We start from the raw sequence: 14,433 nt of genomic DNA, 5'->3' as shown, positions 1-14,433 counted from the left end.
ACGTGTCTGTGTGTGTGTGTGTGTGTGTATGGTGTGTGTGTGTGTGTGTGCAGAGTGCCAAGAGCTGAGCATTGAGTTGCTTCTGAGTAGCTGAGCAGGATTGAGGATTGCTTTTTAAGGACATGACCACGCGCCCACAACAAATTGACAGGGGCACAAGGACAGAGAAAGAGAGAGAGCGAGGAAGAGAGAGAGAGAGAGAGAGAGAGTGTGTGTGTGTGTGTGAGCTAAACTGTGGACCACATATATAAGTTGATCCCTTGTAAATCTCTAAATTGTTTTATGAGCATATTGCAAAAGTAGGTGTAAACCTAATTTTCCTTTATGTGTCCACGACCTGTGCTCCGCTCAAAGCTCAGGCGACCGCAAAAAGGACATTTGTTGTTCCGGCACAGCAGGATACACAGCCGGCCAGGATATATCTATATATTGTATGGGTATCTGTACTCAATCGGTCGCTTCCGCCTTTTGTTTGAGCCTCATTTAAATCATACCGCTGGCCAATTTGCATTCGCACCACAACCAAATTGATCCGCCCTAATCTCCACTCTTCTTGCCTTGCGTTCAACTCGTCGAAGGATCGAGGCGAAGGAGTTCAGGATTTAAACTGAAAAGACAACAACAACAACAGCAGCAAAACAATCTCAGTTTGCCATTCGCCGCCTCTTCGCCTTGCCTTTGCTTGCCTCGCAAATTGAAGTCAGTCTGTTGTCCGGCCAAGAATATGGAGTGGAGTGATTACTATTATATATATATGTATATATATATATATTCTATTTCAATTTGAAATAAGCGTTGATAGAAGTTTTTTTTATATTATTTTAGATCACAAAAGGCATTATTCTCTGGCAATTTAAAATATGCTTTAATACAGGTAATTATTTTATATACATTAAGTAATTAATTTAATTATTAAGTTAATTTAACACTTTAACAATTTAACACACTTAACACTATTCTACCTGATCTAATAGAATTTGAATTTTTATAGAAAACAACCAGCAATAAAAATTCTACAAATTCTAAAATTCTGTTAAGCTTCTCAAAATTGCACAACTTTAAATTATATTTTTTATCATCATATTTTACAAATACTATTTTCTAATATTAACTAGGCACTATCTATAAATCTTGTTGTGTTATTTATGTATATTATTTGAGCAAGTTTCATATAGACAGACTTTAAAATCAATTTTAAATTTCAATTGAAATTCAACGACACTTGTGTGGCGCCATCTATACTTCATTTCTTCAGTTTACTCATGCTGCCCAGCTGGCAACGCTGCCGTACACAGCTGTTTGCTCTCAGTAATCTGGCAGCCCGAGTCAACATATCGATAATCGAGAGAGAATAACACAGAAATAAACAAATAATGCGGCAAACATAAACAAGTGAAACAAAGTAAATAAAGCGGAAGGAAATCAATGGAAAGGGGCAGGCCAAGGAAGCGACGGAAGCAGCGTAAACGCAAACATCAGCGGCTTAAACAGAGTGCAACAAGAGCAGCTGCAGCAGCGGGAGTCAACAACAGAATGCTGCCTGCAACCTATGAGATTTGGAGCAGCACCTACAAAAGATTGCTACAGTGGCATCAGGCACAGGTGCACAGCTTCTGTCGTCAGCAACCAAATGGTGGCAGTTCCACAAGTGAGGGTGAGGATAGCTTTGGCGTCGACGATGATGCGGAGGAGGAGGAAAAACTGCAGCCAGATTGTAATGTGGAACTTGTTGATGATGATGATGACAATGATGTGGAACAAGTGGATGCTGATTATTTAGAATTTCTCCAGATTACTCTCAAGCATCAGGAGGAGCTGAGAAAATTGCGTGCCGCACAACAAACAACAACAACAACAGCTGAAAACTGACTGCAAACATGAAATCCAACGAAAAATCTATTTTAATGTTAGCCTTAAGTATATGTATCTAAGACAACAGTGGAACTTCGCTAACTTGAACTAATGCTTCATTTATACTCCATTTATGGAAAATAGATTTGTATACAATAACTACATATACTTTGAAGATTCGCTCTTAGTTTAAGTTAGAGAAGTTCTACTGTAAAAGAAAACAGTTTTGTATTTTGACATCACTTTTTGAGTAAATGCTGATAACTGCCCAAAAAAAAGAAAAGAAAACTAACTGAAAACCGTAGAAGGTTTTCGCACTGATGGTGTAGCAAGGTGTGGGGGCGTTGCGTGTGCCACTTAACTGTTAAGATCGCAGAAAGAGCAGCTGCAATCTTTCCCAGAACGGTCTTTTTGTTGGCCAGGCTAATGAAGTTGAGAAGACGTAACTTTAAACTGACCAAGACAAATGCGAGGCAATCTGTTAACACATTTCTTCAGCTTCAAATTAAAGCTGTGGCATCAGGAAAGAAAGAGAGAGGGAGAAAGAGAGTGCGGCAAGTGGAAGGCATCAGGGCAACTTTGATAAAGATGAGCAGCAGCAGCCGGGAGATTTCTTTCGTTCTCCTTTTCCCTAACTGAGTCATCAGTGGAATATGAATGACTTTTTTTTATTTTTATTTTTTGGTTGGGCGTGGCAAGGCATTAGTCGCCTTTCGCGCAGCATTTCGACAGCAAACCCTAATTAAGTTGGCCAAAGAGACACAGTTTCGTGGACGCAGCGCAGACAATATCACTTGCCACTTGCCACTTGCCGCAGGTGTCGCAACTAGAAAAGCAGCAGCAAACTTTCTATGAGCATTGCATAGATAAATCAAATCAGTGGGCGAGCAGCAAACAACTGCAAAACTGCTCAGCTAATAAGAGGAACACTTGCAAGTCTTGCAAATAAATTGCCTGTGTGGAAATAGAAAGTTTAGCTCAGAATAAACAGAGGAAGCATTTATGTTCAGACATTATTGAAAATGGCCGCCAAACTGAAGCAGCAAAAGTTGCCATCATTGTTGCTGTTGCTGTTCCTGTTGTTGTTGTTGTTCTTGCGACAGCTGTGTGAAGCAGCAGCAGACCTCTAATTAAATGGGTGTAGCTGTTGAATGCTGCTAATAACCAACTGGGCAGCAGCAGCAGCAACAACAGCCGATGCAACAACAGCAACAACAACATAGACCAGGCAACGATGTGAAAAACAAACAAGCCAAACCCAAAGGGCTGCTCATCTTGCTTCTTCATCCTGCTGCTCTGCTGGCCACCTGTTGCCGTCTCTTTCGGCATGTTGCCCAGTCTTTTGGTTGAGCACACTCTGCTAACGGGAACCATTTTACTTTGGCTAATTAAGTTAACTTTATTATGAATTATGCAATTAAACATTAACATTTTTTGTTCTCAATTCCACAATATCCAACTGGGAACAATTCCAAATTTTACTACTGTCATAACTTCGTGAAAAGTGAACCAATTCCGAAAAGCTATGCATTTTTAGTTACGGTTTGGCATCTAGAATAATACTATATTTTAATTGATTTTTCGCTTAATATTTAGTTAGGAATTCTGTCCCATTTAGCGTCGGGTCAACTTTGTCAAAAGTCATTCAATTTTCAAACAACAAAAGGCTTCTTTATCATTGTTCGATCTTTTGAATATTACTTCTTGGTCATACCACACTCAACGTTGGAAACGCAATTGTAGCTCAAAATCCATGTAAAAATGCTCCACATTGTGGGTCACATTTTCCACTATCATAACTTGGTCAAAAGTGAATAGATTCTTAAGCGTAATACAGTTTAAGTCATAATTAAGCATCAGCATTAATACTACCTTTATATTTAGAAACGCATCTTTTACATTTTAATCGCTCAAATGTAAAAATAATTTCTCAAAAATTCGCTACTTCAATATTTTAGTCATTTTAGCATTAAATGCAATCAAATTATACTTTATTTTTCTTGCTATATTTATGCATATCTCTCTATAAATTTATCTGAGTTTCTAAAAATGTATTTCAATCTTCAATTTGATGTGCGTGTTTCTCATCTTTACTCAAGTTTCTGTGTTTTATTTAGTAATATTTCTATCTTTTATTTTTCTGTTTCTTCTGCTTGTATTTTAAGTTGAAGTTTTGCCAAAATGTGCATCCATCGTTGAGATCTCGGTTTGGGTCTGGGCACCTTATTATTATTATTATTGCTGCTATTGTTGTTGGCCAAAAGATGAAAAGAACAATCCGCAAAGTGTTTATGCATTTATTGTGGTCGCTTTGGCGGCACTGGCTGACTAAAGTAATTTAGCTGACTTAACCAACGACAATGGCGCCTTTTTCTTTATTATTTTTTATTTTTTTGCTCAGATACGCTGGAATGTGGCTCCATTAAATTGCGGGCCTACTACAAGATTTGTTGTTGTTGCTGCTACTGCTGCTGTTTTGTTTATTTGTCGCACTGCACTTGCAATTTAATTGATTTGTAGGCAACAATTTGTCTGGCATCCACATATCTCTCTCCCTCTCTCTCTCTCTCTCGCTTTGAGTCCCTCCCTATCTGTCTCTGTTTGTCTCTTTCTAGTTGGCCTGCATTCGAACAACAGCAGCAGGTTTTCATAAATGATATGCACAACACATACAACAAACACATCAAGATCTTTAGATCTCCGTTTTCTGTGTCGGGGGTGTTTTCCATATCGCATGCTAAATCAAAAAGACTCTGGCTGCAAATTATGCGACGGAATGTGCAACATGTTGGCGCAACAGATGTAAAAAGGATATGCCGAATATTCAATACTCTTTTGAGTACATATTTATCATAAGCAAAAAAGTTATTATATTGTTTTTAATCGTATTTATTTATTTGTATTAAAAGTTAAAAGCTAACCAAAAGAGAAAAGGGTCAGTTTATCCCAATAAAAAGAATCAGGCAAATAATTCTGATATGCTTACTTTTTTTGAATTGTGGAAAATTGTGTTTATAAAGTAAATTAAATATTTAGGCATTAGAGTACCAACTATAAAGCCTACACCTCAATTTTTATTCCTATTGATATTCACATGAGAACAATAGCTTTGATAGATAAATAAATTGAAAGCTCGTGTTAAAAAATGCTTAATTTGCTTAAATGCATTAATTAATTATTTATAAACATATTTTTTATCTCTACTCTGTCTATCTCCACTCTCCTTCCCTCCCACAGTCTCTCTACTCTCCTAACTCTCTTTACGTATCTATCTTTCACACGATATAGATATATATATATTGCTCTCTTTCTTGCTGTCCCTCTCTGACAATTCGCTACAAATAATTATTATTAACACCAAAAGCGGCAACAAAATCGCCAACGCAGCTGCCACCTTTTGCACCATCGCCTGCGCCGCCTCCGGGCCAAGCTAAGGCAAGCGGAGGCAAGCTCAGCAATCAATCAAAATGCGCTCCAGATCCGGAGCCGATGCGTAGATTTATATCAGCGCCTTGACGATGTGTCAGCAACTGTTGCTGATGTTGTTGTTGCTGCAGTTGCTGTTGCTGTTGCCGCTGCACCGATTTGGCTGCACAGGGGATGCTGTTTGGGATTTGCTGACAGCCAAGACGCCGCATAAATGCAAGACTCAGAGTCAGAGTCAGAGTCAGGAGTCAGAAGTCTAGAGTCAGAGCCAGAGTCACTGCCACTGCCGATTATGAGATGATTGCTTAAGATGACAACGAGCAGGCTGAGATAGAAGCGTAGAGACTGAGAAGTTGGCGATCTTCAGAGTTGAGTCAGTGGCTCTGTAAGCTGTTGGCTGTTGGCTGTTAGCTGTGGCCCACTGTGAATGTGAATGGCATCACAAGGAATGAACACACGAATCGAGGCACGAGGAATGCCCCAGCGAGTGGCAGCAATAAAAATGACGTTCCAGATTATTGCGCACAGACAACAACAGCAACAGCAACAGCAACAACTGCAACAACAACTAGCAGCAACAGCAACTAGCAACAACAGCTACTAGCAGCCAGTCAGCAAAAAGGACCAGCCGCAGACAATGGGGCACTCAGGAGGGGCTGATGCTGTACGTGGTGTGTGTGGGAGGGGTAAGGGGGAGGGGCGTGTGGGGCACACTCACAGACATGAGCAACGACACATGAACGTGTTCTGAAGCTGATGATGCTTACGCGCTTTTCAAGTTCCACACATAGTTGCTGTCATTATTAAAGACATTTTCAACTACATTCTAGTAGGTACTTAATTTTGCTGCTGCAAGAAAGAAAAATATAAAAAACACATATATATATATATATATATATACAAATATATTTTACACCAACTTGAGGGGGCGGCGGAGGGAGAATGCCAACCTCACACGCACTCGAAACTGAGAGAAGTCGTGGCTCCAGCGTCAATTGGGTCTGCATACAGCAAATGATGAAAGAATTAACCGAATAAATTCGGTTTAATTTAACTAACTAACTAATTTTTGGTGTGGTTACGGTTAGTTAAAGTACGATTTGAGCTGTATTTTTTTCTGGAAACAAGTGTACAAAAACGGAGGGACAGTTTCTTGATTTGAATTCAAATAAATATGCTTGATTTAAACATTAAACTCCAGGTGGAAATACACTTAATTTTACGTCTTAATCCAGGCAAAAGGAAACATCTCGGACTCGATTAAGTATCTATATTCTTGATCCGCATCAAACGTTCTAGTCCGTCGAACTATAACTGTCTTTCTATCTGTTCGAATGTCCACCCGTCTATATATTATATATATATATCAGTCTATATATTTTCTCGTACACCAATTTCATTTACGGTATGAATATACCTTGACATAATATTGATCAAATGAAACAAGGAACTGCAACATGGAAGAATATCGCGGATTTATATTGACCAACTAATATCCAGACCCAGCCCGCACATGCATACATTGTTGACTTGCTTTGTGATTTGTTAACTAAGCAGCAGCGCAGATCTTTTAAGTACATTGCGTTGTAGACAATGCCAAAATCCTTTTGGGCAGAACGGCAACAAAAAAGGCTGCAAAATGTTGCAGTCTGGGAAAAAAGGCGAAAAAATTGATGAGTTAATTAACGCGCATCGCCAACATTCCGGGCGACTAATAACCAAGTTGTAGATGACCACAACGACGTTGGCGATGCCGATGCCAATGCCAATGCCAATGCCAATGATGATGATGATGATTTTGCTGTTGATGATGACTGCAGCAATTGCCATATTTATGAGCAATGTTGCAGGCAGCAGCGAGAAAGCAAGCAACGCTGTCGAACTGGCACTTCAAAACGTCAGTTGTTTATCATCATCAGGAGCAGCAGCAGCGGCAGCGGCAGCAAGAACAACATCATGATGAGCAACTGTTGCTGGTGTGCTGCTGTGGTTGCTGGTAGCTAAAGTATCATGACTGCAATGCGTTCTTTAATTGAGTTTTGCGTTGCATTTTGTGCAACTGCAACTGCAACAGACTGTTTATGGCCATGTTGCTGGCGTGCAAAAGCAGCAACATTGGCGGCAACAGCGGCAACCAGAGTCGCTGCTGCTGCTGCTGCAACGTGGCATATTATCACACAACCATTAAATATGATGAAGACTGCCGAGACAAGCACTGCACCGACTCCTCCCCCTCCTTCCACTTGTCCCACCTAAACCTACATATGTCCATCAGTCGCTGCACTTGGAGAATAAATAGAGAACAGAACATGAAATTCTTGAGAAAGTTGGGAAAATTTGGACCCACTATCAAATCTGACATGAAAATCTTTTTAGATAAGAGACAAACCTTAAAACTTAAGAACGAACTTGAAGTATAGAATTTGTAGAAAGTCTCACTAGAATTTCTTGAATCTATTACCATGTTTTTCGTTGAGTGTAACTGCTACTGGCTGCTGCTGTCATCAACTTTACGCATTTATGACGCGTTTTCTCATCGCTGGCGAGCAACATCTAGACAAAAGGCAAACAACCCGCAGGCTCAGCTTTCAGCTTCATCTCCAGCTCTAGCTCCAGCTTCAGTTGCAGCTTCAGTTGCAGCTCCCTGGGGCCATTACGCATACTTTTGTGAGTTTTGGTCTTTCGTAGGAGTTTTCAGTTGGCTCTAGTTGCGAGCGCAGATCATTATCAATGATCTCTGTTGGCCATCGCTGCCAATGCTGCTATTTCTTTTCCTATTGCCACTGGCATTGGCATTGGCATTGGCATTGGCATTCCCACTGCTCCCAGCTGCTTGTCTGTCTGTCTGTCTGCCTGTTGACTGACACAATGCCAGGCTGCGGCACAGTGGTACAAAATGCAGCGGTATCATTGACGATGGGCGCGTATTGAGCCATGCGCTGATTGATGGCTTTGTTGTAAATATTTCTGTGTTGTTGCTGATGATGCTGCTGCTCCTGCTTGTTGTTGGTTTTTGTTGTCGGTTGCTGCTGTTGCTGCTGCCACGCTGGCAATTTATTGGCTGTTCGTGGAGGCTTTCAGCATGGGATGATTAAAAACGCTTTTGTGTAAATTATTAGCTGCAAATTCTCAGTTCAAAGTCATTTGCTGCGCCACCATTTGCGTGTGTTGTTGCTGTTGCTGTTGTCGCTCATAATTCTCGCCTTGAGGTTTGCCACAGGTTTCCTTTCATCGTCATCTCGCCCTCGTCGTCGTCATCGTCGACGTCTCATCATCAATTGCGTTTCGGTGTGAAAATGATGTATGTTACACTGCGGTTGGTTTCGCATTTCGCACAGCAACAACAGTTGCTGGTGTTACTGCTGCTGCTGTTGCTGCTGCTGCTGCTGCTGCTGGCTGTAACTACAATCACCTCGCCTTGCCTCACGAAATTGGCGGCGGTTGCTTTGAACGCGTAAACAAAAGCCTATCCTTAAGTCTCCCTTTTGCCTTCATTTATGCAACATCTAAATTTCCTTAATATTTCCATTTGCTTGTTGATAGAATTTATGTCTGCTCACGGATTGGATAACAAGCCAGGCTTTAGCTGCTACAATTGCAACTGGCAGACGTCGCAATAGTTGCTAGTTGAGGCATTCCAAAGGTGCACACAGTAAGAAAATCAATTGTAGCTTAAGTTTAATCAATTTTGATTATTAACAGCAAATTTTAAAATTGAGGAATATTCTCATTGGAACTCGTTGCTAGACGAGCGCCTTGCCACAGGACAAGGACAGCTAAGAAACTATAGCTTCAATTGAGAGGAATTTTGGTGCTTGTTGCAGCTCTCGTTCTGAATTCCAGTCGGTTGAAAAATAAGAAAAGACGAATTATGGAGTTCTACTTTGCATAACTTATTTGAATTTATAAAAATATTCACTGTATGCAACGGATAAATATATATGATAAATATTATTGAAATTGAAATAATTTGAGTCACCCCGCATTTATTTGAAATCCAAATTGTTTACAGTGCAGCAGCAACAGCATCAATGACAATGACAGAGCAGAGTCTGCAGTCACAGGCAGCATTTCCAATATTTATTGACATTTACCTTTGGCCGGTAACGAAAAAAAAGTGCCCTCAGGATGCGGTAGCGACAGCAAACGACAGGCCAGGGCCACAGTTGCAGTGCAGCAGCAACAGCAGCAGCAACAGCAATAACAGCAGCAGCAGCAGCAACAACAGCAACAGTTGCTGCCGAGACCTGTTTAACTGTCAGTTATCATTCACTCAAATGACAAAAATTGTCAGGCGAATGCGCGCACTGAAACTGAAACTGCAAAAGGAATTCAATGAAATGCTGCTGACTGTTGTTGCTGACTGCTGTCTGCCGACTGTTGCCTTTTGCTGCCTGACTGTTGCAGATGCAAATGTTGCTACTGAGTTACGAGCTGCGCTTTTGCGTTCGCTTAGAATGAGCGACAACAAAGCGACAGTTGAGAATGGGACAGGATGTGATCTCAAGGTCTATAACATAACTCAGTGCGCACAATTAAAACTGCCAGCAACTGTCAGCAGCAGCAGCAACAGTAACTCTAGCTAACTCACTCACTCACACTATCTATATCCCTCTCTCTCTCTCTCTCTCTCTCTTTCAGTCACACACTTTCTCACACGCACATATTTGCCTGTAAATTTGAAATGAAATATTTTCGATTCTGCTGTCAACGCTAGTTCTGTTGACAACACATTAGCAACTGTTGCTGCCGCTGCCGCTGTCGCTGCTGCTGCTGATGCTGTGGCAGCAACAAGCTGTTGCCACTGGACAGCATGCGCCGCACGATTTGCAATTTGCAGCTAATTGAACGCGTGCGCAGTCGTAGTTTGTACATCTCTCTCTCGCTCTCTCCCTGCGGCAGCATTCCCCTCCCTCCCTCCCTCTCCTTGGCAAACGACACATGGAAAAAATAGAAACAAACGCCACGCGTGTAACTTGAAACTGGACTTGAAATTGGTTTTGAATTCAATGAATTTCGATAGCGTCTCAGCGGCGTAGCTGCAACTCCAATTCCAACTCCAACTGGAGAATGGCCAACCAAGCCAGGCCATGCCAGGCCAGCAACCAGTTTACAATTGCTGTTGCTGTTGCTCTTGTTGCTGCTGCTGCTGCTGCTATTGCTGCTGTTGATGGTGGTGACAACGACAACAGCCCAAACAGTGGGAGGCGGTTTGGGGGTACGCCAATATCAATGTGAGAACTAGAACGCCATTAAACCATCACAAAAACTGCACATTTTCGAATAAGTTGTAAAGATTTGTTGGCCATCTTTATAATACATTCATAAATTATGCCATGAACATGTATTTATTAGCCACTATTTTAAATCCTTTGCAATTAATTGGTTACTGAGAAACGAGTTTTACTTTTAATAGTTGGAATAAGTGGAAAAGAGTTTTAAGTCATCTCTTCCATAAGCATTGAGTCCAAACTTAGTGCTCTATAAATTATCATCCCCATCAAATATCTGAGACATTTTTTATTTAGAATCAAATTGTTGGAAACTGCTCTCATTATAAGTGAGCCACTGTTTAATGGAAGAATTCACAGTTAATACAAATAATATAGTTAGTTCTACTATTAACTAGTGGGAATGTTGCCGATGTGCTGCACGGACAGCAATAACAACAAAGCGTTTGGCATGGGCATTGGCGGCACCGTTGACGTGTGTGGCATGCAACCAAAATTTGCTGGATCTTGTTTGTTGTTGCAATTGTTATTGTGCAGATGTCATTGCTGAGAGCAGCAGCAGCAGCAACATCAGCAACAATGTTACATTGCTGCAATTTAAATAAGTGCCCAACAGCGCCAGCTATAGCAACAATAACAACAAGCGGAGATAATTGTCGCTGATTCTGTTTGTTTTGTTTCATTTCGTTTAGTTTCTAGCGCTCGTCTTTCATTTTTTTCGTTTCGCGACGCCGGCAACACGAAGGTCAGCCACGGCGGTAGCAATTGTTGCTGCTGTCTCTGATGCTGTTCTTGTTGCCTGAAGCCTTTGGCCAGCCGCTTACAAGCGTTGCAAATTCCGCGAGTCTGTCGCCATAATTGTTGCATTTCAACCCCCCTCTCTATCTCTCTCACTCTTGCTACGTTCGTCCCTCAACACTTTGAGATATCAGCAATTGCAGCGACTGTTTAATGAGTGCAACAGCAACAACAGCAGCAACTGTGGCATGCGAGGTGTCTAAATTAGCTGGGAACGCGTTTTTCGGCCGGAGAGCCGCAGCCATCAAAAGCGGCATATCATCGCTGTTGCCGTTTGTAATTAGGAGCAGAGCAGAATGTCAAAAAAGCACACTCAAAAAAAAAAAATGATCCCGAACTTTGAATTGCCATATTTTGTTTCATTTTTGGGATAATGAATCTCTGTAACGGCCCATGAATATTATTTCTTATCGAGAGAAAACAAATTTTTTATTATCAATTTGGAATGAAAAATTTTCTAGCTTCTTGAGTCCAGTTTTATCGGGAAAGTTGTAATAAATTAGACTTTTCCAATAGCATTTTTTTGAGTGCAGCAACAACAATGCTGTTTTGACCGAGTTGAAAGCAGGAGGAGGGCGGTGGCGTATGGTGGGAGGGGTCACCAGATTTGTCAGTCGCAACGGCAAATAATAAAAATCGGTAGCAATTGCAATTGTTGTCGAATGTTTCTGTTGCCTGTTGCTGTCGCAACAAGTTGTGGCTGATGCTGCTGCTGCTGTTACTGCTGCAGCTGCACAAAGGGATGCGACCGGGACTCCCTGTGCTCCTGGTGGCCATGGCAACATGTAGATCACTGATATCGTCTGCACGATTTGCCCAGCCGCAAGGCACAACAGGTAGAAACCAGCGCCAGAAGGAGTTGATACTGTTGCTTTTGCCTGTTGTTGTTGTTGCTGTTGGCTTTTGCTGCTGCTGCTGCTGCCTGCTGTTTTGTGTGGACAGCTTTTTGTGGTGGTGCTGCTGCCTGTTGTTGGTTTTTGTTGATCTGGCAACTTCATTACTTGACAGCGCACGACTTTGATATTGAAGCAGCTCAGTTTAAAACTGCAAAAATGCATTTGAAATTACCAACAACAACAACAACACCAATAAAAACAGCAGCAATATTGTTTCTCTTTTTTTTTGTTAGTCATATTCTTGTAATCAATTTTACAAGTTTTTATTGATGGCAAACATTGTCGCAGCATGTGGCAAACTGCGTTTGCGCCGCTGTTGTCTCTTGTGTCCTTGAACAACAACGACCCACTAAGCTGTATATTCTGATTTATGCCCCCTCGGTGCCTTGCCTTACTCTGCGCTGCAGTGTGGCATTTGTGGCAGCTGACACCTAGACACATTTTTGCAGGCTGTGGCACAAATCAAAACGCAAACATTTTCACTTTCAATTACAGCAATTAAAGCCAGCAATGATAATAACTTATTTAAGACGCAAACTCGGCTGCAGGCCAAAAACTGGACACGCAACGAGGATGCTGCTGCGGCAACAGTTGTTGTTGTTATTGCTGCTGGCAAAAACTAGTTCAGTTGCAGTTTCAGTTTTTGTGGTTGTTGTTGTTGCTGCTGCTGCTACAGTCAGTTAACCCATTCTCCTCCCCGTTGGCAAATTGAATTTTCGAAAACTATGCAACACTCATACGCCCCGTGGGTCCTTGAACCCCGTCGCGCCCTGCTGTTGCCGATTGCCGCTCAGCAATTGCAGCATAAACGCTTTTTAATTGAATACGAATTCTGTTGAGCGAGTCTCCCAAGTCAATGCAGGGATTGGGGGGTGTCTCACTCTGTTCTCGATATGCGATTTGCGATCAATGTTGTTGCTGTCTCCGCCGTCGTCGTCGTCGTTGTCGATGTTGTTGTTGGTGTTGTTGCTGTTGTCGTCGCTCGCTTTTTGAAGTCATCGGCCAGTGGCTCACTTACAACTGGCCGCCGGGCATCCTTTTTGGTTAGCTGCTTGTTGATTTTTTTCTGTCTATAAAGTCTCTTATGTATATAATGTATATGTATATATATTCGATATATATATATTGTTAATTTATAGAATTTTTTTGTGGCTGCTGTTGAAATGCTTGCAACTTGGTCGTTGTCATTAAAACGCGCGATGGGACATCGATTTTTTGTTGTTATTGTTGTTTTTGTTTTTGTTATTTCTGTTGCTGCTGTTTTTAGTTTTTGTTCTTGCTGTCTCCTGATTGCTGTTGTTGTTGTTGTTGTTATTGCATTGTCGCTTGTGTTGTTGCTGCTGCAGTTTCTCGTTTTATTGGTGCTGCTCTTCTTTTGCGTTTTCTCTTCTTTGCCTGCCTGCCTTGTTGATTTTTGTCGTTTGCCTTTTAAATGAAAATAACAATAAATCAAAGGTCGCTCGCTGTCCAAAATCTTGTGTCTTCTGCTCCCCCAAATGCATTGCACTTTGAGTACAGTAGTCATTCGCAAATTAGAACGTTTTGGTTAAGACTGTGATACTTTCAGTACTACTTTGCTATGGAATAATGTTTTTTGTTTCCGATTTTGGATTTTATAGAATAATTTTCTACGGTTGTAAAGATAAGTTTTGACAACAGTCGCTTCAATTTTAGTTTTCAACATTTTTAAACCATTTTTAAGTATTTTGACCCTATCCCTATGCTCTGCTGCAATTTGTTATAGCTTATGTCTTTTTAATTGCAGCTAAAATGAGTTGAGTCTAGGCTGTGCCACAAGGGGGGAAACTTTAGCCATCAGTTGACCACACACATACAAAACACTCACACACAGCAATACAGTCAGTAATCCACCGCAGCAGCGGCCCCATTTGCTGCAACAAGCAAACTCTCCAAGTTGGAACCGCTGCTCCTGCTGCTGTTGTGGCTGCTGTTGTTGCTGCTGATGAGGCATAACGATTAGCTGAATCCAAACTAAATCTGCGATGAAGCACGAGCCGCCATTGGAGCTAGAGAGCAATGCTCAATTCATATGCTTCATTCAGTTTCCATGTGCTTTCCAATTCAGCTCGGGCGAAAGTGCAGCCCGCTGCTACAGTCACCTGTGCGCCAATCGTTTAACAATGTTGTACTTGCGGGTAGGTGGGCCCCCAACCGCTATTTGCTGTAACGGTGCCCGAGAGCATGAGATCTTAGCGCACAGAGGTTAAGCA

General features: G+C 41.5%; 1 protein-coding gene across 1 annotated transcript; it reads left to right on the top strand.

Annotated features, from left to right (window-relative positions):
• Positions 1-1,322: 1,322 nt before the first annotated feature.
• Positions 1,323-2,133, top strand: LOC6562294. Its single transcript, XM_001988539.3, has one exon. It carries the CDS (start codon positions 1,426-1,428, stop codon positions 1,867-1,869), a length of 444 nt encoding a protein of 147 aa, XP_001988575.2. The 5' UTR covers positions 1,323-1,425; the 3' UTR covers positions 1,870-2,133.
• The last annotated feature ends 12,300 nt before the right edge of the window (positions 2,134-14,433 follow it).

The sequence above is a fragment of the Drosophila grimshawi genome, unplaced genomic scaffold (assembly GCF_018153295.1).
Source record: "Drosophila grimshawi isolate 15287-2541.00 unplaced genomic scaffold, ASM1815329v1 contig_1377, whole genome shotgun sequence".
NCBI classification, from domain to species: Eukaryota; Metazoa; Arthropoda; class Insecta; order Diptera; family Drosophilidae; genus Drosophila; species Drosophila grimshawi.
The sequence above is the reverse complement of the archived record's forward strand: the minus strand, read 5'-3'. Positions and strand labels throughout refer to the sequence as shown.

Coding starts and splice junctions, on each gene's coding strand:
- LOC6562294 (XM_001988539.3), top strand. CDS start 1,426: ATGGAAAGGGGCAGGCCAAGGAAGCGACGGAAGCAGCGTAAACGCAAA.